We start from the raw sequence: 24,675 nt of genomic DNA on the forward strand, positions 1-24,675 counted from the left end.
GGCCAGAGCCCCCCACAGGATGGCCCTCTGCACAGACTCACATCATGACACGTCCACTCTTTGCTAGCTCATTAAGCCCCCTCTAAAGTAGCCCAGAATACACACACACGCATACACACACACACACACACACACACACACACACACACACACACACACACACACACACACACACACACACACACACACACACACATACACACACACGAGCTATGGCTTTAAACAGAACAGTGCTTTGGCTCTGCAACGCAGCAAGCAGGTGCCACTAGCACGCGACAACATGTGTCCCAACTCTAGCAGGACACGGCCACAGTGTTTGGGCAGGGGGCCACGCGGTATCACCTGCACAGTGCCTGGCCCCACAGGCCTCCCGCTGCCACATGGCCCTAGATTACACATGGAGCAGAGCGGAGCGGAGCGGAGCAGCGGCACCAGATTTACGGCTGGCCGTTTCGGTCGGCTCGCTCCACCGCCAGGCCAGGGGCAGCGGCGTCCAGGGCCGGGGCAGCGGAGGGGAAGCGCACAGCAGGAGGGCACTCTTTGTGGAGCACACAGCCACGCAAACTCTGTCCAGCCATTAATCACGCCGCTGCCTCCGCTGCAAACCCAACCCAGCCCCCCCCCCCCACCCAACCCCCCTCCGCTGGACCCTCGGGGACCGATGCGCTCATTCTCACCCTCGGTGGTCCTGTCGGCAGAGTGGGCCGCTCCAGGCACGCCGCGGACGTGGGCGCGTGCTAGGGGTCAGGGTCTGCCCGCCTCCCCCAGCGCATGCGAGTGAGCAGCCCAGGGAGCGAGTGTGTGTGTGTGTGTGTCCGCGTGTCTGCGTGTGCATGTGTGTGTGTGTGTGTGTGTGTGTGTGTGTGTGTGTGTGTGTGTGTGTGTCTGTGTGTGTGCGTGTGTGTGTCTGTGCCTCGTATCTGCTTTTTATTGTTGTTGTTCCTGCTGGCCGCAGCCCACACTGGTGGTGCTGCTGGAGGTGGAGGTGGAGGAATGGGAGGGGGAGGAGGTGGAGGAATGGGAGGGGGAGGAGGGGGTGGAGGGGTGGGGGAGGCTGTGGGTGTCACGCAGGGCGAAAAGTGCACCCGCCAGGTTTTTTCGTTTGAAATGCTGTCAGACTTGGCCGGCACGGACGTGGAGAGAGTACACAGACTCCTGAGTCTGCTGTTGTGCAGATCCCCTCTGCGTGCTAAGACACACACACACACACACACACACACACCTCTAACTTATGCTTAGAGATATATCACTGTGATCATACACCACACTGGCAGGTGAATGGAAAAGCTGTGGCACATTTTTGTGGCATGAGAGCACAATGGGGTGCAGAGATAGTTGAACAGCCTTCTGAAGCCTTCTGTTTCTCTTTGACTTTTTCCCTCCCGTATCTCTGCAGTATAATATCAAAATGTAATCATCTCTGTTCCAAGCACCATTTCAAATGTGGCAGTGAAATATGCTGCATCTCTTTTTAATGCCACACACAGAGTCGACCATAAGGAGTGTACTTGTTCGCTCTCCCTCTCTCTCTCTCACTCTCTCTCTTTCTCTCTCTCGCTCTCTCTTTCTCTCTCTCGCTCTCTCCCTGCCCCTTGTTTGCCTTGGCTCCAGCTCCTGCCCAGCCACTTGCCCATCTCACAGGACCGTCCAGGACCTGCTGAGATCATCAGCCGTGTCCCCCCCAACCCGTGTTGCCCCGGGTAACGGCCGGGGTGGCGCGGGTGTTAGGGTATGCCGAGTGTTTTTCCTGACTGTTTACGGCTCCCTTTATGACCTGTGTTAACAATCCTCTGACACTTTAACAAGGCTGAGAACTCAGCCCTCCGCATTAGGGTAATGTGTCACAAGACGCCGCGAAACCAAGCGGCTTCTCACCTCATAAGGGAATTGCAGACAGGACTTCAAATGCTCTGCCTCCCACTTACAGATTTTGTGTCACAGTTGTCACACAACAGCTAATGTAAAAGAACCCATAAGATCGGGTAAAGGTTGGGTAAATTATGAACGAGTAATCAACATGGAGAGAAGGAGAAGAGAAGAGAAGAGAAGAGAAGAGAAGAGAAGAGAAGGGAAATCAGATTACCGGTATGTTATAAAATATCAGTTATGAAAGTCCCTGTGAATACTGTTGTGTCACATTTAGTGAGCGGTCTTTTATCATGTGGTTGGCCTGCAGTTTGGGGTCTGACGCGGGCCACGTTGCAGGGGACGTCAGCGATGGTTTCAGCGAGCCGAAGAAGCCTCTGGTCAGCGCACCGCTGCTGCCTCATCCCTGCATGTGTGGACGGAGCGAGCTAGCGGCAGGCTGCGAGCAAGCAAACACACAGCTCCGCTCCACACATTCTTCTGGCAGAGCGCATGGAAAATATCCGGCTTGTGTTTACTCTGGCTGGGCCAGCACTGCTGCTTTGTCTGCACTCATGGCCACATGTTATCTCATAGCAACCGTGAGCAGCGACGCCACGCAAGACCTCCTCGATCTCACAGCACGAGCTGGACGTGACCACTGGCACAGGCCAGCAATGATGGACTGACCTGACATCCCAATAAATGTAATGGTAGAGCATTTAAACGTAGGGGAAAGCCATACAAAAATAAAGATAGTACAACTTACTACTTAGTCTTAGTCTTCTGAAAGATACATGTGCGATTCATGGAAAATGGAATGAAAGTCTTTATCAGTAGAGAAAACACTGCCTGAATTAATGCAATCATTTGTAGAGTGCATCTGTTTTATATATATATATATATATATATATATATATATATATATATATATATATATATAGCACTTTACTCTGCATTATTAATGCTCTCATAGTGACATCCTAATCAATATGAGAGGGTAACATAAATACTCTTTCATGCATACTTTCACGTTGGAGATGCTGCTAAAATAAACTTAGTTTTTTTTTGTCTTGACAGCAAATGAGACCCATCAGTCAGAGTCACGGTGGCAGGTTATAATTACGCGTCTCAAGAGTACCTAGGGCTGTAAGAGCTTCTCCTAACACCTCTCACACATGTTCACGAGGCTCCAAACCGCAGCCCTGAAATCGAGCCCTGCACACTAATGCAAACCACTCAGTCTTGCCGCGGGTGAGAAGCACCGCAATTAATTCATTAGCCCCAGTCGACGCCCCGAGGGCCGGGCTGCGTGCGACGGCCAGACAGGCCGCTGCGGCGTACGGTAAACAGCGGCGGGCAGACGGAGGCAGACAGGTACAAACAGGGACTCACCTGAGCCCTGGAGCAGCACCTCTGCTCTCACGTTTGAGGTTGAAGTTTGAAGGCACACTGACAGCAACATTCCCAAGGCCAGTGTGGAACTTCACTCTTTGCAATGCAAGGTGGGAGGACACCACAGGAAAGGGATACTGATACAAGTACCACAGCTACCAATTACTGTGTTGCTTTTCTCACATCCTTCCAATTCCCAGTTCCTTTCCTTCCAATTTTCTTTCAATTTCCATGGTTTGACATGGGGAAATCAAAATCATTACAAGTATAATCAAATTAATTATAATTCCGTATAAGGATACTGAATCAACATATAATCCACATAATGACTCACAAAACGCTGGCCGTGGTGTGGAGGATGGTAACGTTTCCGCTCTGACTCGACCCAATTATCCTCAGCTGTTTGATGTCAGGACCGTGATGGACTTGGCTCGTGGTGGAGCCACATATTAGCGATGATCAAAGCGGACAAAGTCACTCGAACTGGGACCACGTCAGCCTCAGGAGACACCGGACGGCTCAATCAGCCAGGAAAAAAAAAGTCCTCTAGAGCCAAAATGGAGCCGCAAGGAGGAAGTGACCTCACACGAGGGTCTCATTCCTCGACCGACCCACTCTCCCCTCCGCAGAACACAAAATCATCTTCACATCTCCTTTCAAGAACAAGGTCAACCTTTTCTCCCTGGCCATCAGAGCGTATGCCTTCCTAAGCGGTCTCTGTGTTGAATTACACGTTGAACTCGACCAGCAAAACAAAAATTGAAACCTCAAAAATGTGTGCTTTGCCCAAGGGAAGGCCTTATTCTGCTGTCTTCATGATATCCAAGTGCTGCGCTATTATGAAAAGGATCAAGCGACTCACATTGTTAGTGGCCAGCAATGGGTTAAATATGTGGGCCACACTACACCACAGCTCACTGATGATGATATGTTGCAGCTGAATGAGTACATTGAGGAACCATATGAGATCTAGGCTTGTCTACTCTCTGGCCTGTGTTTTTGTTTGGCCCCTAACTTCCATGACATTTCACTAAAAAATAAACCTTAAATCAGTTTCGAGGTTCATCAGTTTCATCTATGGTGGTTTCATATCGTTGTTCAGCTCATTTGCAGAATGTGCCCATATGGCATCTAGGCCCTACTATTCTCCATCCTTTATTATGTCTTCATTCTTGACATTTTCTTCCAAACTTGCGAAAGAAGAGATGACCCTCTGTTTCCACTAATGTCCACCAGACCTGGCCTCCGAACCCCCCCCCCCCCCCCCCCCGACCCCTCCTTTGGGCTGTGCACATACAAAACAACTGGCAGCCCAGGATGTTCACCTCTCCAGAACTCTCCTAATTGGTTCATACGGTCAGAACGTGTCAAGAACGTTTACTTGCTCATTACAGAGCCATGGAACATTTTTCTTCTCAGGACATCTACTTTCGTGAAAACAAATCAGGCTTAATCTCATCACTGACAATAATGAAGAAACTAATTATGAAAAAGATTAATTACCAGTATACCACACCACCAAAAAATTAATTATTCACTTCTCTTGCATACCTGTCTGCAATCTTTTACTTGGGGCCTGCTCATCACAAACACCAAAAAAGTGTTCTGCAGCCACACTGAGTAGCAGTAGTGTAAATTAGAACAGTAGAAATGAATGTAGTGATGAATGCTTGATGGGGCCAGAGACACAATTACTTCTGGAGGCTGTGACCCTGCAGGGCCTGTCCTTGGATGAGAGGACAGGGGCACTTGAGTGCTGCATTCCCCACCTTCCCTACGAGTATTTTTACCCAGATGAAGGAGTCCACACATTCAGAGACCCATGGGCCTGGCAGTCCACGCATTCTGAACAGTGACGCCTATTGTAAGATCAGAAGTCCTTAACGGTGTGTAGAATTACATAGCCTCTGAACCCTCGCAAATCTTAACATTGCCTTAGCAATACCGCGACAGCATTTCCCGGCATGACATAGTAGGAGTTTGGCTGGTACATCTGGCAGATTATTTTATTATTTCAGGACACACGAAACAGCTGCTGTGCCTGGACTGTATCCTGCCGTAACAGATATTTCAGAGTCAGGACCTATTAGTGACATGAGACAGTCGCATGAGCCTGTGACATAATGTTTGCCCTGCATATGAACAGTTTCACAGTTTTAAAACCTGGGTTCTAAAAATGACAACTCCCCCAAACTTACAGAGAGAGAAAGAGAGAGAAAGGGAGAGAGTTTTAAAGCGAACCTCAGCAGCTACATCTGGACCGGGCACTTGCACATAGGGAGAGAGAGTAACATCGTGTTTCAACACATTCCACCTTACGCTCACGTGGGCGGGAGATGGCGGCGGGCTAAACGAGATGCAGATGGCCCGCCTGGACCCGGCCCACTCGGCGCTGGCAGCCTTCAGGTTGAATTTGTTGCAGTTGGGGGGGGTGATGGAGCCAGGCAAGCCTCCTGGAAACAGAATCGCCCCCTACAACCCGGAGCTCCACAACAGGGCCCAGGGCCAGCACTGATCTCGCCAGGAGGTCTGAGCCACCTCAACAACAACAAGAAAACCAACACAGGGTCCGTTTCACAGACGTGTGCCCAGTTATCATGTTGGAATTAGCTGTGGATGTGTGAACCGTACTCAAAGCGAAACATGCCGTTCTAGCTCAAAAAATATTTTTCCGGATTCCCGGTCATCTGAACATCCAGCAAGCTTTCGCCTTTGTTTTGGTCCACTCGTCATCCCTGTGAAGTGATTGTGTCAAGAGGACACTTTGTTGCTCGGGGGACAGTGTTTGTGTTGATTGTAGTATGAAACTATAACCCGAAAATCAGAGACAGAAACGATGTCCAATGCAATTCTTGACCCAGTCCAAGACCCTGAACTGAACTGCATGTGTCTGAAGGCAGAATAACTTGTTTAGCTGTGGTTTACAAAACAAGTCATAAACACTGATAATGGGTTCGGGGAATTGCGGTCATTGAAAAGGAGATCTGCCATGTAAGAGAAGAGGGGTCATTCCCCTTTTGGAACTGCCAGCGACAGAAGAAAAGAGAGAGTAGGAAGATGAGAAAAGAGGAATAAAGAGAGAGAGAGAGAGAGAGAGAGAGGGAAAGAGAGAAAAGAGAGAGAGGAGGGGCACAGTGCAAAGGGCACACTCCACTGTCTTCCCATTCTTACCTCGACTTCTCACTCTTCTTGTTTGCCAGGCGGGACGGTTGATGCGTCGGCGCCTTTGAAGATGAAGCAGAATGCCGATACATAAAGCGACCATGACGGCTCAAACATTAACCAGAGCCCTCCGCGCGGCACACACAAGAGAAGAGACAGAGGCCGAGCAAACCCAGAGAGCTGGTGTCATTTTGAGAACAGATCTATTTTACCTCAGGTCAAATTCATAATCCCTGCTATAAAAAGGCTGAGCCCATCTTCTGCACTGCATCTGTCTCGGGTTAGATTAGTGACTCCAACGCTGGAGGCAACCTACAGAAAACGTAGGATTTCAAAAATGCAAGACAGCTGCATTTACAACATCCATCATAATATATCATATAGCATGCGGACAATTACATTGGAGCAGGACAGCTGACAGCACTTCAGATGACTGCTGTTTATCTTGTTCTGCCTGAGCAAAAAAAAAAAAAAAACATAATTGTACATACAGAGCTAAGAGCTAAATTGCGAGAATGACTGTACAACTCTCACAAAACAAACAATGCTGTTAGGCTTCCCCTGTGCGCATGGTTACAACATTCAAGGTCAATTGAGGGGCATGACGGCCTCCACATTACTCCCACCGCCGCCTGAGAAATTAATCATGTGTGTCAGTCAAATATCTCCAAATCATGCCTGAGAGCTCTCCGAGGCGATCCAAGCGCACATTTGATGTGACGATGCCAGACAATTGGTGGGTAACTATGCGAGACAATCTGCTCCAACTGGCCAGACCGTGTTGTGGTTTGGGCTATGGGCCCGCAGAATTCCCCCCCCTCCTCCTGGTCTCAATGTGCTACCAGGAGCAGCGAGCGAGAGACATGTACTGTACATGGGGAAGGGAGTGAGAGAGACGTACTGTACTGTACATGGGGAAGGGAGGTCTGGACGAGGGCTCGGAGCCAAGCCGTGCCAAGTCACAGATACGGCATCTCACTCAGCCAAAGTACCACAGAGAGGAGAGAGAGAGAGAGAGAGAGAGAGAGAGAGAGAGAAATACCCCCATCCAATCCTCTCGCCTGCTTTATCTGAGCTGCTAAACGCTCTGTGTCATCAACATGACTGTTCTGCCCTGAGAGCCTGGTGTATATGTGTATAGAACCTCTCTTCTTCTCTTGTTCTGCCCTGAGAGCCTGGTGTATATGTGTATAGAACCTCTCTTCTTCTCTTCTTCTCTCCCTCATCATAATTCCACCTCTGGTTCTCTTCACAGCGCCTCACTGTTTCTCTTCTCCCCTGAACTCTTTCACCGCCTTTGTCTCTCTCTCTCTCTCTCACACTCACTCTTTCCACGACCACCCCCCCCCCAAAACATTCTCTTGTCCTTTGCTTCCCCATTTTCCCCTCCACTCTCTCATTTCAATCTCTCTCTCCTCTACAGTGCGGTGGTGGTGGTGTGGTGTCTCTCTCCTTTACAGTGCGGTGGTGGTGGTGGTGTTTTCATTCAGCATGCCTTCGAGCACTTCTCTTAATCTCTCTGAATAATTCAAACACTTCTTCTATCCTCACTCCCGGTGATCACAGGCAAACAGCTCAGACAAGAAAAACAAGGCATCATCTCCGCGACAGGCCAGCGATGATGTATGCTCTGCCCAAAGTAAACAAGCTAAGCTTCTTGTCTCAGTAAGTCCAAGGAATGCCATCACCTTGAACATCAAAGCTGCACACCGTTGGAAAGGCTGGAACGAGCTTTGTGAATTGCCATTTTAATACACAGAGTGGCACCATCGCACGTGGTGGGTTATGATTCGATATTGAACCAGGGGCATTCCATACAGGCACTATCCCTGGGCTCATCGCATTAGGGCCTCTCTGATGGCCTGTGTCAATCAATATCTTAAATGTACATCAAAGAGTATTCAGGGGTCCACTTTAAATCGGGACACCAATCAGTAAAGTGCACTTCAAGACAAAACTATGGAGCTTTGCTCTCTTGAGTATTGATCCAGCGCCTACCCTTAGACTCGCCTCTCCTCACCTAACCTTCATCCTCCCTCTCTCTCTCTCTCTCTCATGGCATTGTGCTATGGCATGCACATTACAGAGGAGGGAGCTGGCAAAGGGACAAGCCTACCTCGTTTTAAGGACACCCCATTTTCAGGCATGGTGAGTGGCTGAGGTAGCCTAACGCATGAGAGTCCTGAGTTTATCTGACTAAAAGACGGCCTGGGTCGCGCATCGATGTGTCAGCTCCGTCCTTTCTTCTACCGTTGGGTTGAAGCTTTTGCTGTTTGCTTTAGCGCAGGCCATCCCCGCCACCACCCCACCTCCGATCCTTCTCGTCCAATTTTGAAGGCTTGTCCGATGGCGTGTCATGGTGGCGGCAGAGGCGCAAGAAAACACAGAGCAGGAATGTGTTGTGAGAGGCCCGCTTCACTGACAACATGATGAATGCAGTGAGTGACAGTCTTTTGTGGCCCTTCATGCTACACACACACACACACACACTCACTCACTCTCACACACACACACACACACACACACACACACACACACACACACACACACACACACACACACACACACACACACACACACACACTCACTCACTCACACACTCACTCTCTCTCACACACACATACACACATACACACACATGCAGGTCTGGTAAAAAATAAAGTGTCAAGGATACTGGCGAAACAATTCATTCCTGCAGTTGGACAGTTGTGTCTAAACTGGTCTGTTGACGTTTACAGCGCAGCGCTACATGAACAACTGCCTATAGGGAGCTGGGTGAGGTGACGAGCTCCAGCCGCTTTTGGTTGGGCCAATAGCACATCAATAGAGATGTATCCAGCTGCTGTGAGCATGTCTGACTGGACTGGTTTACATGGAAACTGAAGACATACGGACGGCATTTTATGGTTCTCTACACTGCCTCACTGGACTGGTCCACAGACAGATGGATGACCAGAGCTAAAATGTATCCGTATGCAATAGTTCGAACAACAGCCCCAGTTCCACCATGAAAAGCATTTATTTCATAACATCCCACCGTCTGCATCTCAACACCAGCTGTGCAAAATGAACAAACGATCGTAAATACGTATTAGAAAACACCTGCAGTATGTCAAAACTCCTGCCGTGTTCCACGCATGCTGGTCAAACAACGTGGTATAGGGAATGGGCTTGTACAAGTAAATACATTCACATAACCTCAGCCATCAGTCTGAGAAAACCTGACATGGTCGCTCCAGTAATTGAATGTGAAAATGAAGAGGGTGCACTTGCTTATGCCACTACATTTTGCCTATGACAGAGTAAGGTGAGAGAGTGGAATTAATTATGAGAACATCTCCCTTACTCATTCTGGTAACAGCAGTGTGGTCTGCCATGGCAGTGGTTAAGGAAAGAACACTAGTGATCATACACAAAGAGGATGTTACATAGAGCCCACAAAACCAACAGACACATATTGTCCTCCTCTAGAAATACTGAAAACCATGAACCATAAAAAAGTATAAAAAATATATATTTGTTATGATATGATATGCATTCAAATGGTCTGGATTTTGACTCATGAATATATTAATGACTAGTGTCTCCAGTACAAAAAAAAATAAAGAAAGATTTAGCCTACTGTTTCTGCGGGAATTATTTGAGTGCATGACGAGAGATATTCAGATTTATAGCTTTTATTTTGTTCGTTTTTTTTTTTATTCAATTTCAACGCAGCGGTACACAAACTACATCAACCACCAATCGGGGAGAATTTCAGCGCACCGTTCCTATCTTTGTGGTCAGAAATAACGGAGACAGTGGATGATGGAGCATTCTCAAGTGTCTGCATTTTCGGGTGCACAGCCCCCTTTTACATTCTTTAACGTGTTATGCCGAGACAGGAATGTAGGCTACAGATAATCCTTTAAAATAGAGCTTTTACACCGACAATAAAATCTGTGGTCAGCCGATTTAATTTAACCTTACATTCTGCTTCCCTCCTCACAAACATGTGAGTGAATTTGGGCCGCTTTATCGGCTGTTCGATATCGTTGTGAGTAAGCGACTTTTGCCTGATTTTTTCTCGATTTATTACCTCACATAGGCTTAACCCGACATCAAATAAGAACTGCATAAACAGTATTGCTTTTAATGGGCATTTTAACTGGTTATAACGACGTCTATATTAACATATGATCAACATTTCTGACAATATCTTAGGCCATAAGACGGTTGGAAATAATTAATTCTAAACGTCAATATTGACAATAATAAAATGGAACGCTTTTTGTTCAAAACTCTCTCCTCAACCCTTCAACCACAACACTGACATATAAGGGAAATAAATCTGTCTCGAATTAAACTCGTGTCGCTTCACTATCAGCTGGACAGATTTAAGTGTATTTGAAACTGCACTTCACTAAAGAAACATTTTTGAATTATGCACAGTGGTAACTGGACGGCCCTTTTCAGGTCGCTCTTTCAAACTCATGCTATCTTTTGTTGGACAGTAAAATGCGCGCTCTTTGCCTTCCCTGTCGCCTATCAGAGTCCACACTGCAGATAGGAATTGGAAACAATACATATGAAGCCTGTCACCAAACTTGCAAAATAATTCCCAATACCACACATTCAGTCAAATTGAATTTACGCCTTGAATCACACGTTTTCTCACTGGATTCAGTTAATTCGGATTCATTAAATGCATGTTCAAATCAATAGGCTACATCTAGCTCACTCGCACACAATTATTTTGAAATCCAGTGCTCAGAGGAAACTTAATCAAGTCGCCACAGTGAGACGACTCTTTTCAGTTTTACTCACTCTACAAGTGCACAAGTCTTTACAGTTCTGTCTCTTCCGATGGAAATATGGCCTAACAAAACCGCTATCTATGAAACTACCACTCATGGACAATAAACGTTAGTGAGTAGAAACTTGTTTAGAATTTTGTCCAATCACAATATGATGATTGTCTGACCCACAAACCGCATTCGATGCGATAAAAACCACCACATGGGCCTACTTTACTTCAGCGAATTATAATTGCACAGTTCCTATAGCAGCCCCACACTAGTGTATGTATTTATACACTACACTTCAGTCCTCATCTGGAGATATTCTTGAACCCGCGAAACCTTTACTTGAAGCAGTTGTAGGTTTTAGATAAAGAATCATGTAGGCCTACATTTTCTCACCAGAGGCCAACACTTGTGTTGATACATTTTTTATTAAATATTTTTATTTTAAAGTTGCAATTAAAAGATTTGCAGATTAACTTTAGTGGTGACGCATTGTTCAATTTAGCTGCCACACTTTCCGAAACCATGTGCCAAAGACTCATTCTGAGTCTCATTTTGAAACAACTTCTTTAACACATTATTTCTTTTTTTATCTCTCTTTAAAAAGTGATGTTTTGTTGCTGTTGTTTGTTTGCACGTGGGTAGCTTACCATCTAAACTGCATTCCGTTGTAGGCTACCATTATGCCATTTGGAAAACTTTGAGATTATTAAAAGGACAAACTTACCAACACATTCATTTGCCTCTCTGGCTGTAGCTCGTTGCCATGGTCTGTCGTAGTGAAACGGTTTACATCGGTCACATTCTGGTCCAGCGGTGTTGTGTTTGCATTCGCAAACCAAATTCCCATCCCTGTCTTTTACGCACCGGGAAGCATGACCGTTACATTTGCAGCGTCCACCGACTTGAAGGTCTGATACCGCGTAGAAATAAGAGTCCCGTGCCAGCTCCGAGTCGTCCTCATTTTCATCACCAAAAGTATGCAGTCGGCTGAACGTCACCTTAATATCGGTTGCTGTCACCCAGTCTTGCAGCACCGGAGAGTTGTCAAAGTCGTGCGCCGACGGACGTCCATCTAAGGTGCTGAACGCGATAAGACCGCCAGAGAGGGGGTGCATGTCCGTGTGGGAATCAGTGCAAATAGCCTCTTGCTCGTTCTGTTTGGTGATAGTAGCTTTATTCGGCTTATTGTACATCTTCCGACACTGCGTTGAGTAGAACTGGAACGGGACCCAAGATTTGCCGTAGTCCATTGACTTGAAGATACCCATGGATTCAGGTCTTGGCGAGCAGAATTGCAAGCTCACATAAGTCACTTCAAATTTTTTACTCAATGACAAGGTTAGCGTGACGTTCTGTGGGTACTGGATATAATTTTCAGATTGCCAACAAGTGAGATTGTGAGGGTTGTTAAGGTCCGTTAGATACGCAGGTGGATGGTGTTTCTTGGGGTCTGATGCGTCGCAAATGTGGCAATTCCTGTTTCTTTCGTCACCCTTTTCAGTCACCACACAGTACCGACTGGCGGGCTTGCCACAGGTGCTGGATACGCGCACCTCCTTCCCGAACGCCGAGTTCACAAAATCGGGGATGCATCTTCTCGGGTTACCGTTCTCGTCGTAACATGGGTCTGGAGGAGATGTTTGCGCGGCGAACATGCTCATCCCGTATCCACCGAACACCCCTTCCATCAGGCAGGAGAGAGTCACAAAAGTGACAAAAGCATCCAAAATTCTCAACATTGTAATCCGTCTTCTTCGTTATCTGTTCCGCTGAAATACACAGCCGTTCTCTGCCAGAGAGAAATATGCATAACTTAACTTGTCATTGCAGGCGAGGCATGAGGATGACAATGTGTTCTACGGACATCTCGAAGTTTAATAATTCACAATACATCAAAAGCGTATCGTCATGAATAAAAAAAGCAAACGATTTATATCTAAATGACCAAATGGCACTTAATATCTGACAGTACTTTGTCACAGGTATGAATTCTCAGCAAGCATCATGCAAATGGTAAACGAAATAAATCGGCTTACGGGGTGAAGAAATCTCCACATAGGACACTGTACCTCGGTATAACAATTCAGTTAACCTGGAAAGTCATAAAATGATCTGCTTCCGATGTCTGTCGGTTGGTTGGTTAGGCTGTTGCAAGAGCTTTTGTGTTCTTGTTTGTTTCTTCAAACCCAGAGGCAAAACCCCACCAGATATAAGAGGAGCCTTTAGTCTCTCTCTCTCTCTCTCACTCACTCTCACTCTCTCTCTCTCTCTCTGCGTGTGTGTGTGTGTGCGCGCTGAGTGTGTCTGCCGCACTCGCTGTCTGTATGGAAAGCGAAGGACGTCTTTAAGCTTCTGCAGAGCTTGAGGTCATCTTGAGAGTGACACTGAGTGCGTAAAAGGAGTGAACAACGACATCCACTGGTAGCATATCAATAGACATATTAAGTTAATTAATGAAAGACTGTCTTGGTGGAGGAAGGACCACTAAAAGTTTATCATTAATGATTATTTTTTCCATTTAAATATGAGTGCTTTGACAAAATAACAATAATATTGGCAACAACAACCTAGCCTCATCAGCCTTAAAAGAAGAATTCCCATATAGACTATGTGGAAGGATTCTTATTCTACAGTTTTACCCAGTAATGTAGGTTTAAGATTTGTTTCTGGTGCAGCAACACCGACAACAACTCTGAAAGTTAACCAATGAATTTCATATAGGCTTACGACTCCGAAAATAATAGAAAGCCCATAGCCTATTCGACATTTGAATAAACTCGTCACTAAATAAAACAGACTAAGGCCCAAATTATTTATATATAAACAGAGAACACATGTCCGTTTTAATGGATGAGATTGTAGCCTAATTCCATACGGGACATTCTGAGTAACAAAGCGCAAAACTTTGTGTGTGAGCGTGCGTGTGCTCGCGCACCAAGGATACCAACCTACATCAATCAATTTCCGTCTCTTGAATTCCTGCATAACTATTTGTAAGTTTTTAGAGTGAAATCCTAACGACGGTGGTATCATGATGGCACTATCTTAGCCGTGGCTTTACAGGAGGGCCTGCTAGTATCATACTGTGAAATATTGAGGTGAACGTCACTATCTGTTCTTCAATTCTATCTTCTTAAATGTTTGTCATAATACTATAGCAAATACCAACTAGGCTATCAAGTTACGAACAGAAAATATATGTATGAGGAACACATATTGTATGAGTTATTATTCGCAGCACCATTCGACCTAATACCCTATATTCAGTCAGCTACAAACAAATAGCCTACTTTATAGCATGACCAGTTTCTCCTTATCCGACACTCCAGCAGCCACCAATTTTTTACTACAAATAGCAGTTCTTCTCTCACATGGCCCTGCGCAGTGCGGGGTAAAGTAAATGGCCTGTTGTAAATTGAATTAGAGCTTGATTAATCTGCTCCGAGCCCGACTAAGCCCAGCAGGATGTCTTCTGAATTGCAGTTTCTTGCCAACTGACGATCGGTGGTCGTATTCTGCTACTTGTTCCTGTCTTGGCCAGCATAACGATGGGAAATTGGACGCCGTGAACTCTCGTCTGCATAAGGCCCCTCAAATCTTTGCCATCCAGTTCATACAATTCCAGTGTCTTGTGATAAGGTCACGAAAGAAGACACCAATTAAGTCCCCAAAATAATGCAGCGAGTTAAACCAATGGGTTGAAACTAATCGGCTAAGTTGCAAGACCATTTTCAAAGCAAACATCATTTGCAGGCCATGCATGTCCTTAGGTCCAGCCTACTTCAGTTTGTTGTGAACACCCTGCAGCAGACCTTTGGATGCGTCCCAATGCCCACTGGGATGACCGTGCTCTTTGAGACTGAATTTTAGGTGGTATTCTTAGGAATGCCTGCCTGTCTGATGGTATTTGGCAGATTCACTCGCTCAAGTCTTTTCTTCGTAAAAGATCACACACACAGGAGGACTGCATTAGGCCTTATCCGATTATCCGCAGCGTCTCCTCTTAAATAGGCTACCCACCTTGAAAATAATTTTGTGAGAAAACATGCACTTCTGTTTCAGTGTTGCAAAGACTATGAGTGAGTGAATGTTTTATGCTGAAACTAAGCTATTTATTAGTGTATTTTAAAAAATGAGTTCGGCGTAAATAAAAAAAAAAAACGTTTAAGTAGCCTAATAACCTACTTCCATGCACTCACCAATCCCTGAGACAAAGTGCATTTTCAAATTAATTTAAAACCCCTATTTAAAACATTCCGGGAGAAAAGCCCTCTACCATGTCATACCAGCCCTTCAGGGTTAAGACAAAAGTATCCAGTAGGTGGCAGCATTACAAAATTATTCACTCAAAGCAACAAGACATAACATCATAGCACCTGTTGTTCTAAATACTGAGGTAGGCTATTTGGATAACCGATTTGTGAATAAAGTAGCTTACGAATTTAGAGGAAGATTTCTCTATGTAATGCTATATTTTAATAATTTTAAACATCAGGTTAATGATTTTTGTAGGCAAATATCAGTTAAATCTTTAAAACGTTTTTGATTTTTAATGCAGGGCTTAAAGAAAATGTCAGTGCCTGAAGATATCAATATGTCATATAAGCATGTAGGCATATTGCTCATTATCAATACTAAAACAACCCAGCCCATGCCCGAATTCAGTTACAGTGCCGAATTGTCCACATATTGTACACATATTAAATCTATCTTCATCAATGAAAAATAATTAAAATACAAATGTACATATGTATGTGTGTGTGTGTGTGTGTGTGTGTGTGTGTGTGTGTGTGTGTGTAAGAGACAGAGAATGAAAGAGAGCCACAGAACAGTGAGGAAGTAAGGCTTGGTAAAACATGAAATGCATATTATAGACGCTACTGAGGAAGTAAAGACTGTTTGCCCTTTTCAAGAAGAGCTGAGTTTGCGTTTACAACACTAAGGAGAGAGGAAAAAGAAAGATATTTGCAGAATATGGTCTACGTGAAATGTCGCAATCCAGTTGCATTTTCATGACGCATTTTGAATTAAAAAACTAGTGCACATGACTGAAAGCAATACCTTTAGACATACTCTTTAACACAGTCATAATGGCTGTGTTTCAGTAGCAACATCACTGTATCAACCAAGTGACCAACTGTTTCATAATTAAGGTGGTGAGCCAGATATGGCATGTTGGACAGACTCAAATGTAAAACTATACTTACAATAACCATTAAACTATTGCCAAACCCAACCATACATGAGCTTTCAGCCTACAGCCTACAGCCAGCCCCTTATCCACTTCATTAGGATAAAACGTGTATGTTGAAAAGCAGCCACTCAACTAATTCATAAAAATAACACACACCAGAAAAACAACTTCCGTCACCATGTGGGAGTGGACTCCCCTCCCCCTCCCAGCGACGCTCGCTCGGCCCCATGTCTTCCTCATTGTGCTTATGCACCTCTCCACCTTCACTTCCTGTTTTGTCATTCGGAGCTGCAGAAGACAAGAGTGTGGAGGGCTCTTATTGTCTCTTTCTCTCTCTCGCTCTCTGTGTGTGTGTGTGTGTTGCAAGGCTGGGGCTGGCTGGCTGCAGTATGGCACGGCAGCGCTGAAGGATGTGATGTGCTCTCCTCAGCAGCTCCTGCGCCTGTGACTTGGATTTTACGACACTCTCCCGTGGCCGTTCGCTTGAACCTGACGAACCTGCTGACACAGGACTGACATGAGTGATGGCAAGTAACTGCAGGTGAGTGGCCTGGCCCATGCTTGCTGGACCGCGCGCGCGTTCGCTGATAACGCTCTGTGATGGAGGAAAGGTGATGCTGGGGGTAACGGCTGCCTGAGCTAGTTCAGAGTACTGCTCATGCAAAGGAATGTTCACAGCTTTCTATCACACAGTTGATCTACTTTTGAAAAGTTATGTAGGAAGTTATTTGACTGAAGACACAAATACCTGGTGAGCAGATGGCGAAACACTTTTGTAATATTAGTCCACATTAATTATTAGCAATAAATGAAGATGCGTCTATACACTTTAGCTTACATCTGCACTTATGGGTACTGTATACAAGCAAAGACAAAGGGGTAGGTGAGCTCATTGTGTTTGAGGGTGTCATAACAATTAACCTCACTGGGACTCTACAATGGGAAGGCATTTGGCAGAGACTGTCCTCCTAATATTGTGTCCTGCTCTTGCCAAAGGCCACAGTGAGAACTGGGTCAGGAAAACAGCTTCTTCAGTGTACAATGAAATCTTAAGTCTCTCACTGTAGTTTCATTGAAAGGAAATGGAGATGGCATAGCTGAAGGAAGCCAATGTTTAGTTAACACAATGCATGACCATCAAAGGACATTTAGAGGAGACATTTATGGATGACCACTAATTAACCACTGATGAGTTCAGAAGAGGACAGACCTATCCCATATGCCTACCCGGTCAGATACAGAGAGGACTGTGTGTACCGTCATAGTGGTCATAGAGGTCAGATCGGTATCTGGCCGTAGCTGACATCTGTAAGCAACCTGCACCAGCTGTCTCTGCAGCCCAGCTGGGCAGGATGTCAGCATGAGTCTCTCCGTAGGACTCCTTATGGGGTCCAGGACTGACCATTGAGTCTCTCCGTAGGACTCCTTATGGGGTCCAGGACTGACCATTGAGTCTCTCCGTAGGACTCCTTATGGGGTCCAGGACTGAGCATTGAGGCATATAGGAGACCGTTTATAGCTGAAGTTTTAATATTGTGTGTAATTGTGTGGTTTTGAATAAAGTGAATGTGCTTGTGTGGTCATTTGTGGTAACGTTTGTTACCACACTGTTGTGTTGTGAAAACCAACAGCTGGGCTGGTCATGCTCATCCTAGTGAGGTCTCTCCACAGCATCAGCGTTTGCACGTTGCCAGAACACTAGGCTATTTACAGTCCTAATTTCACTCATTTCCCGAATTTACATTTGTAAATGTGTGGTAATGAGCCCCCGATGCTGGGAACTCACTGGGTGCATTTGCATGCTAAAAGTAAATGCTGAACCAACAGAATAACAATGGCTCATAACACTAAAAGGAATTAAATCTGTGGTTCCGCCTCTGCACAGCCCCTCAAGCTCATGCACCCAGAGACACACACACACACACACACACACACGACACAATGTCATGCTGGAGCTGTTTACTTCTTCTTTGATGTAATTGGACAATCATTCCAATAATGTTCAGGGAAGTGTTGTTTTGTTTGCATTCTGTTTAGCTGTTTGTGTAGTGACTGCTTTTTACTGAGCTAGATGCGTGACTTGGGATACTTCTGCTTTTCTATTTTGACTATATATCTTAACAATTCATTCCTTTTTAAGACTCTTTCCTGTCACTGTTTGACTGGCCTTCTCCACTATGGATATCTCTGTGCCCTAGAAGATTCCTATCGTTTTTAGAGCATCAAAGCAAGATGTGTTTCCACAAAAGATTGCTCTCTCTAGCTTTAGGTCTTCATACTGTCACACCCAATCACCAGTTTTTGCGCAGCCACGTGTTGTTAGACATGACATCTGAGGAGTTTGCTCAGTGAGGTACGCCTCACCTCATCCTGTTTATTTCCTCGTGAGTCTGCCATCGTCAATCTTAACCATCTGCAAGCGGCTTGATGTTTTTAAGGACTCCAAGAAAAGGCTGCAAAAATAGCTCAGGAATGATCAATGGCTCACTAAGCCTTGCACTTGCCATAACTTGGTATGCACCTGAAAGTAATGAAGTGGAGAGCTTGCTGCTGGAGGCAAAACTTTGGGAAGTTGCATGATGTGGCTGTATGGGTTTCATGGAAAAAGTGCCAAAGTCCACCAAAGTGTGTTCCTGTAAAAAGGAGCGGTGATCCTTTGAGGGCGACATGGTTGCTTTGGGTTTTTGTCACTGCCTCTAATACCACGTGACCACAATTATGAGAGCAGACCCCAAAAAAAGAAATAGGACAAACGGCCTGTATTTATAAACCCTAAACCATGCATGAACAAACACCATGAGGGAAACTGTGAGCCTTCATATTCTCAATCTGTTCTACATATGACAGCAACTTCCACACTGGCAAGTGCCTGAATTAAAAAAAAAAAGGCATAGGTGCCTTGATTTTGCCATGTGCAAGGTGTCTTAAATTTAGGCCATTAAAAAATCTCATGGGTGTCAGTGGAGGCCAACAGGAAAGCATTCAGCTGGACATTTCCGCCTGGCGTGGGGAAATGGCTACTGTGTCAGTCCACCACCCATGGCCAATATTGCTCCATGATGAAGCTCCAGCATCCTACTGTACCTGCTGAGCCTGGGCCTGCTGCTCTTGCACCGGTAGCTCATTGAAACAAAAGGGAAGAAGACTTACAGTGTGTCGGCATTGTTAGATGGCTGTTATTTCCTTACAGGACTGGTACACAAGGGGGGGGGGGGGCATTTGTTGTATCACGGTGCTTGGTGGTGGAGTTGTCAAGGGGATACTGGACCCTATCAATCAGAGGACGTACACAATGCAGGGCAGCCCCCCACGCCTGTGGGAGTCTATCACGGAGAGCGATCACAGCACAACAATGGAGGAGCACCTGTTTCCTCGGCAGACCTGGGAAGCACACTTCCTGTTTGGGGCTGTTGGAAATGCGATCAAGCAACCAAAAAATAAGGGGAAAGACAAAGCTGTGAAGATTCTCATGCAGACGGCTTAACCTTGGAGGCCGAGCCACCGGGCCGCCGGGCCCTCCACAGACCCAGCCTGCCGTCAGTTACGTGTAAAAGACTTCACCATCCCTGTTGGCTTTGGCAAAGGCTGATATTTAGATTTTTCCAGAACTATGGTGGAGGGAAAAGGAGGAGCTGGCGATCATCCAGCGCTTCCCCTTCCCACTGGGGCTCAGCGGTGACTGATTATTTTTTATTTCAGCCAATAATTCATTTATTAGTCCTCAATGGACTAAGGGACGAGTTAATGTCACCCCTTAAGGGACTGTTATATAGGAGACGCCATATCAAGACATAAGAGAGTTTACATATGCCGGTAATATAGAAAACATGAAGTTTCATGCACACTGGTGGTTAGTCTTGATGACAGAGACATACGCTCCTCAGAAGATTTAAGAGACATTCATCACTGTATTCTCCTCTACTCCACTCTACGCCTCTCTGGCCCATCACCAGTGACAGTGACAAATTATAAAACAAAAGTCCACCTACAGTACTAGGATAGGCAAAAATTAAATAGAAAAATATTGATGCACGTCCTATGTTAACAAAAGGGTAGGAAGGCCATACTGGTGTTCAGAAACTACAGAGCTGCATCAGGTACCTTGTTTTCTTCCCTCTTTTTTGCAACATCTCAAAATGTGGAAGTGACCTTGTTGACACTCAAAAGGACGTGCTCACATCCTCTTATGAAAGAATATGACTTCATTTGTGCAACCCACGGTTCAAACAGAACACAGTTACCAAGGACTTGTGAATAAAGCCTGATTCACTTGGATCAACTTTGAGTCAGTCGCCATCCTTAAGCAGAACATTTTTCCCTATTCCATTAAAGTAATATCCCTGCTCAAAGTTATTACCCAGCCATCCCATTAACAGTGAGCAATTGGTTCCTTCCTTGCTACTGTAGAGTTTGCTGGCAGCGATTCAGCACCCACCCCCTCGGTCATTAAGAACCAGATGAAAAAAAGGTCAGCTCCCACACACCTATTGTGGGGCTCGCCCGTGAGACCTGTGGATTCCTCCATTCACAGAGAGCGGGCTCGAGCTAGGCTGCCGCGCTGGACTGTGTATGAGGTTTTGTTGTTTGTTCTAAACAGTGGCTTGTGGCACAGTTTCAGTTCTCTCTCTCTCTCCGGTGCACGCAGTCCTCTGCCCACTGCCGGCTGCGGTCACGTTTTGCTTCCCCTCTGGTTTTCCAGGCCTTGCTCTTAATGGGGTGACCCCGGCCACGGCAAGGGCTACCCCAGATTTGCCCATGCTGTGCTGGACTGATGTGCAACCCCTGATGTTCATCCCCTCTCAGCTGCACACAATGACAGCTTCCTGTATTATTCCGCCAATAGCCCAAAAGCCCCATTTGGCCTAAAAATAGAGTGCTTCCCTTTAGTCATATGTGTGTGCCCAGATAAAAGACTTCCATACATGAACGTCATGCATGTAGACTTAAAGAATGAATATTTGTTGGCAGCTTCAGCTAGAAAATATTAAATTGAGTGTTTTAAGAATCATAATATGCCTGTAAAAAACAAACCAAGGACTAGCCAAGGACTGTAACGAGGCAATGTGATTTTGAACTTAGGCTACGTTCAGACTGCAGGCAAAAGTGGCCCAAATCTGATTTTTTTGGGGGGTCAAGTGACCAGGTCAAACTTCTTCAGAAGTAGTGTGAACACTCAAATCTTGCCCAGATCTAATTTTTTCAAATCAGATTTAGACCACTTCCATATGTGGTCCTGAATCATACCCAGGTCTGATTTTTTTCAATGCGGCCTCAGTGTGAACAACCAATACGGATTTGATGTGACTTTAACGTCAATCTACATCAACATTTGTCACAATTATGGCCAGCGGGAGTTTGCTGATGTCGTTATTTAGCGCATGCGGGTCGGTTCGGAACCGCAAACAGTTCACACTGGAATCTGATATAGCCTAGGCCACATTTTAAAAGGTAATGTGAACAGCCAAAAAAAAAATCGGATCTGAGCAAAAAACTTGCGGTGTGAACGTAGCCTTAGTCTGAACCTTTGATGAACAGTTCACTGCAAGCAGCATTGGTCTTTGATTATGGCCTTTACTCTAGAAACACTAACACACTAACTTCCATTGATGATGCATGGTGTACCCAGAGAGCTCTCAGCACAACAGGGTCTACACACCTCGCTCACCCTGTGTTTTTGGCTTACCTTGCAGTAGAGGGAACTGCAGCACCCATGCCTCCTTTGCTAGGCTGTAACAACTTCACACCTTCCAGCTGTTAGGAGGATCCATGTCAGTCAGTGTGTCTGTCTGATCCTGATGATACAATGAAGCAGTGAGATATCAGTGGATCTTTATTGCACTGTTGTGCAATAGAAACAAAATGTTGTTCCCCTGAACATGAATTTTAAGTAATTGCAATAACAAACTGATATGAATTGAAACAACACAAGTGTGCACAGATCCATCTAGTCCTGTCAATGCAGGATATAGCAAAATGATAAAGTGTATAGGCCTATTGTAATGACTAAAAAGTATACTCATAAACGTGTCAATGTTTAGTGTTTCTTTAATCAACACAATTAATAAACAGCGTATCAAATTAATTTGATATCATATCCCTTCTCCATTTTCACCATAGCTATAATCTGAAAATCTCATTTTTTTAGTAGAGTTAGTTTTTAACCATAGGCAGTATTTATGATACATGTATTTAAAATATGTAGCCTATTTCAAATACAAAAGAGTATTTTGTCATTTGTATCTTTGTAGTTTAAAAATACTGCCAAATATTTTTGGTAAAACCAATTTTGGTAATGTAATGAAAAAACAATGAATGTAGCATCTTACTGGTGCTGACCAATGTCAGGTTTCTTGAGAACTTTCATAATCAGAACACATGGAACTGGTTACAGGTAGGCCTATGTGGTTCCCCTGCAACAAAAAGTTGACTTACCTCATCACCTAAAACAACATAATGAACTCGACTCAATCCTCCACCAGCTACCAACCTCACAGTTACAGCTGACATCTTTGATTATAGTTAACTAAGTTTATTTTGATACACTTAAAATTAGGGTATTTGGTATTTTATTTGAACATACATTTTGATGTATTTTGCCCGTCCCTGGTTCTAACGCTACCATTAAACCAACATTGAGGAGAACTACAAGTGCGTCAGTCAGTCAGGGCCCGAAATCACAAAAGGACGGATAGCCTACGTCTCGTTTGAAGTTCTGGAGATGAAAGCTTAGTAGGCCTTTGTTGAGGTCAAGATGATGGTGGTTGCTTACAGGTTTAGGTGAGTTAACTAAGCTAACTGTGCTTCGGCATTCTCTCATGAGCTACTCAGATTCAATGCGATTGTAGGTTATTATACGCACTTCCTATTTGAAACCATCGGGAACACCTGCAGCAGTGTTGCTGTTGCCAGGTTTCGGGAGAGAAATGCAACCAGCTCTATGGAAGGATACGAAGCCCCAAAAAAGCGGCTTCTAAGAAAATGATGCAACAGACTATGTAAGTTGCTTACTTACCTCACATTCATATTGTAGTCTATCGTTATGCTTTGAGACTGAATGAAATGACCACACTGAAGAGAACGCACCATGCTGCGTCTCTTGTTTGTCTGTCAGTGCTTTGAACAAAAACAACATCTCCGTACAAAACCCCATCATCACTGATGGCCATTAATTGCACAATTTTTATTTGTTTATATTTATCTGGAGAAGAGAGTGGGCAGAGGGAATGAGTTATGGACAGACCAGTACAGGATGGGCTTTTATAGAGTAGACCTACGGTAAAATTATGGTTTGGATTAGATTAGGACCTACATGTTTACCACTGAACTTGTGGCAAGTCCATAGTCTTATGGATGACAGTTGCTAGAGTACTGCCTGAGCGAACTGACTCATATAGGTTGGTTATCTGTCTTTAAATACCATATCACGCATTAGTGGTGAAGGGGATTTTTGGTTTCTCAGAGGGGAATTTTGCGGTCTTTATGAGTGAAGGTTCCTCTAAAATGAACACATGTCCACAGATGCTAAACCTCTTGATATACGCCAATTATTATAGCCTGCTCATAGTGTAATTTTGGAAATGTTTCCGAGGATGCTTTCAAACATGGGGCCATTTGGTTATTTCCTATACAGAACTATGTATTGGCTATGTGATGGTGACCGTGATAAACTTTAATCATTTTTTTTCTTTGCATAGTTGACTAGGCCTACTCATCTAATCATAAGGGGTCCCATGACACCAGTGCAAATAACCTGTTTAAAATCTCTGATCAGATTACAAGGATATGTTGAATAGTTGTCAGGCAACTCTTAAAATCCCAAACATGCCAATGTTTTGATGAAAACACTCAGGGTTCTGTAACAGAGTACACACATGATTGGTTTGGGGAGTAATGCATCATATAATTTACATGTGTGGTGGCTGAGGAGAAGTCCCCTGTAGACATACAGTAAGTTGATAAATGACTGGAGGTACAGGTGCCTGTAGTATGGCTATCAGGAAATAAACAAGCTGTTTGTGTTCTGAGTTCACCTGAAATTCCCTGTGCCTCGCTGTGTTCTTCGAAACAAACAAGGGCATTTTCCTACTTGGTGCATATTATCTGCCACATTACTGGGATGCAAATCCAGTCAGCTGTAGTCTTCCTTGTTGGAGAGCTGGTGTTTTTCAGGGTAGGGTGTGTGTGTGTGTGTGTGCGTGTGAGAGAGTGAGTGTGTGAGAGAGCGAGAGAGAGAGATAGTTCTTGTTTGTGGCATTATGGGATGTATCAGAGCCCCTGGATCAAAAGAACTGC

The 24,675-nt window shown here is 45.0% G+C and overlaps 2 protein-coding genes across 2 annotated transcripts in view; one reads left to right on the top strand and one right to left on the bottom strand.

Moving 5' to 3' along the window:
* ntn1a (netrin 1a) overlaps positions 1 to 13,471 on the bottom strand; it is a 59,045-nt gene extending 45,574 nt beyond the window's left edge. The window contains exons 1-2 of the mRNA XM_076294323.1: positions 13,226 to 13,471; positions 11,914 to 12,978 (exon numbers count right to left, since the gene is read on the bottom strand). Of these exons, the coding sequence (XP_076150438.1) occupies positions 11,914 to 12,928 (1,015 nt within the window). The 5' untranslated portion in view covers positions 12,929 to 12,978; positions 13,226 to 13,471. The remainder of the gene's footprint in view (positions 1 to 11,913; positions 12,979 to 13,225) is intronic.
* A 3,180-nt stretch (positions 13,472 to 16,651) lies between these two features.
* The window catches only part of pik3r5 (phosphoinositide-3-kinase, regulatory subunit 5), a 23,991-nt gene continuing 15,967 nt past the window's right edge, over positions 16,652 to 24,675 (top strand). The window contains exon 1 of the mRNA XM_076294310.1: positions 16,652 to 16,924. The gene's annotated coding sequence lies outside the window, so the exon portion shown is untranslated. The remainder of the gene's footprint in view (positions 16,925 to 24,675) is intronic.

Source organism: Alosa pseudoharengus, unplaced genomic scaffold (genome assembly GCF_046254945.1).
Source record: "Alosa pseudoharengus isolate Yale_2024_CS ecotype anadromous, Long Island Sound unplaced genomic scaffold, YU_APseudo_1.1 YU_APseudo_1.1_scf_1, whole genome shotgun sequence".
Classification (NCBI taxonomy): Eukaryota; Metazoa; Chordata; class Actinopteri; order Clupeiformes; family Clupeidae; genus Alosa; species Alosa pseudoharengus.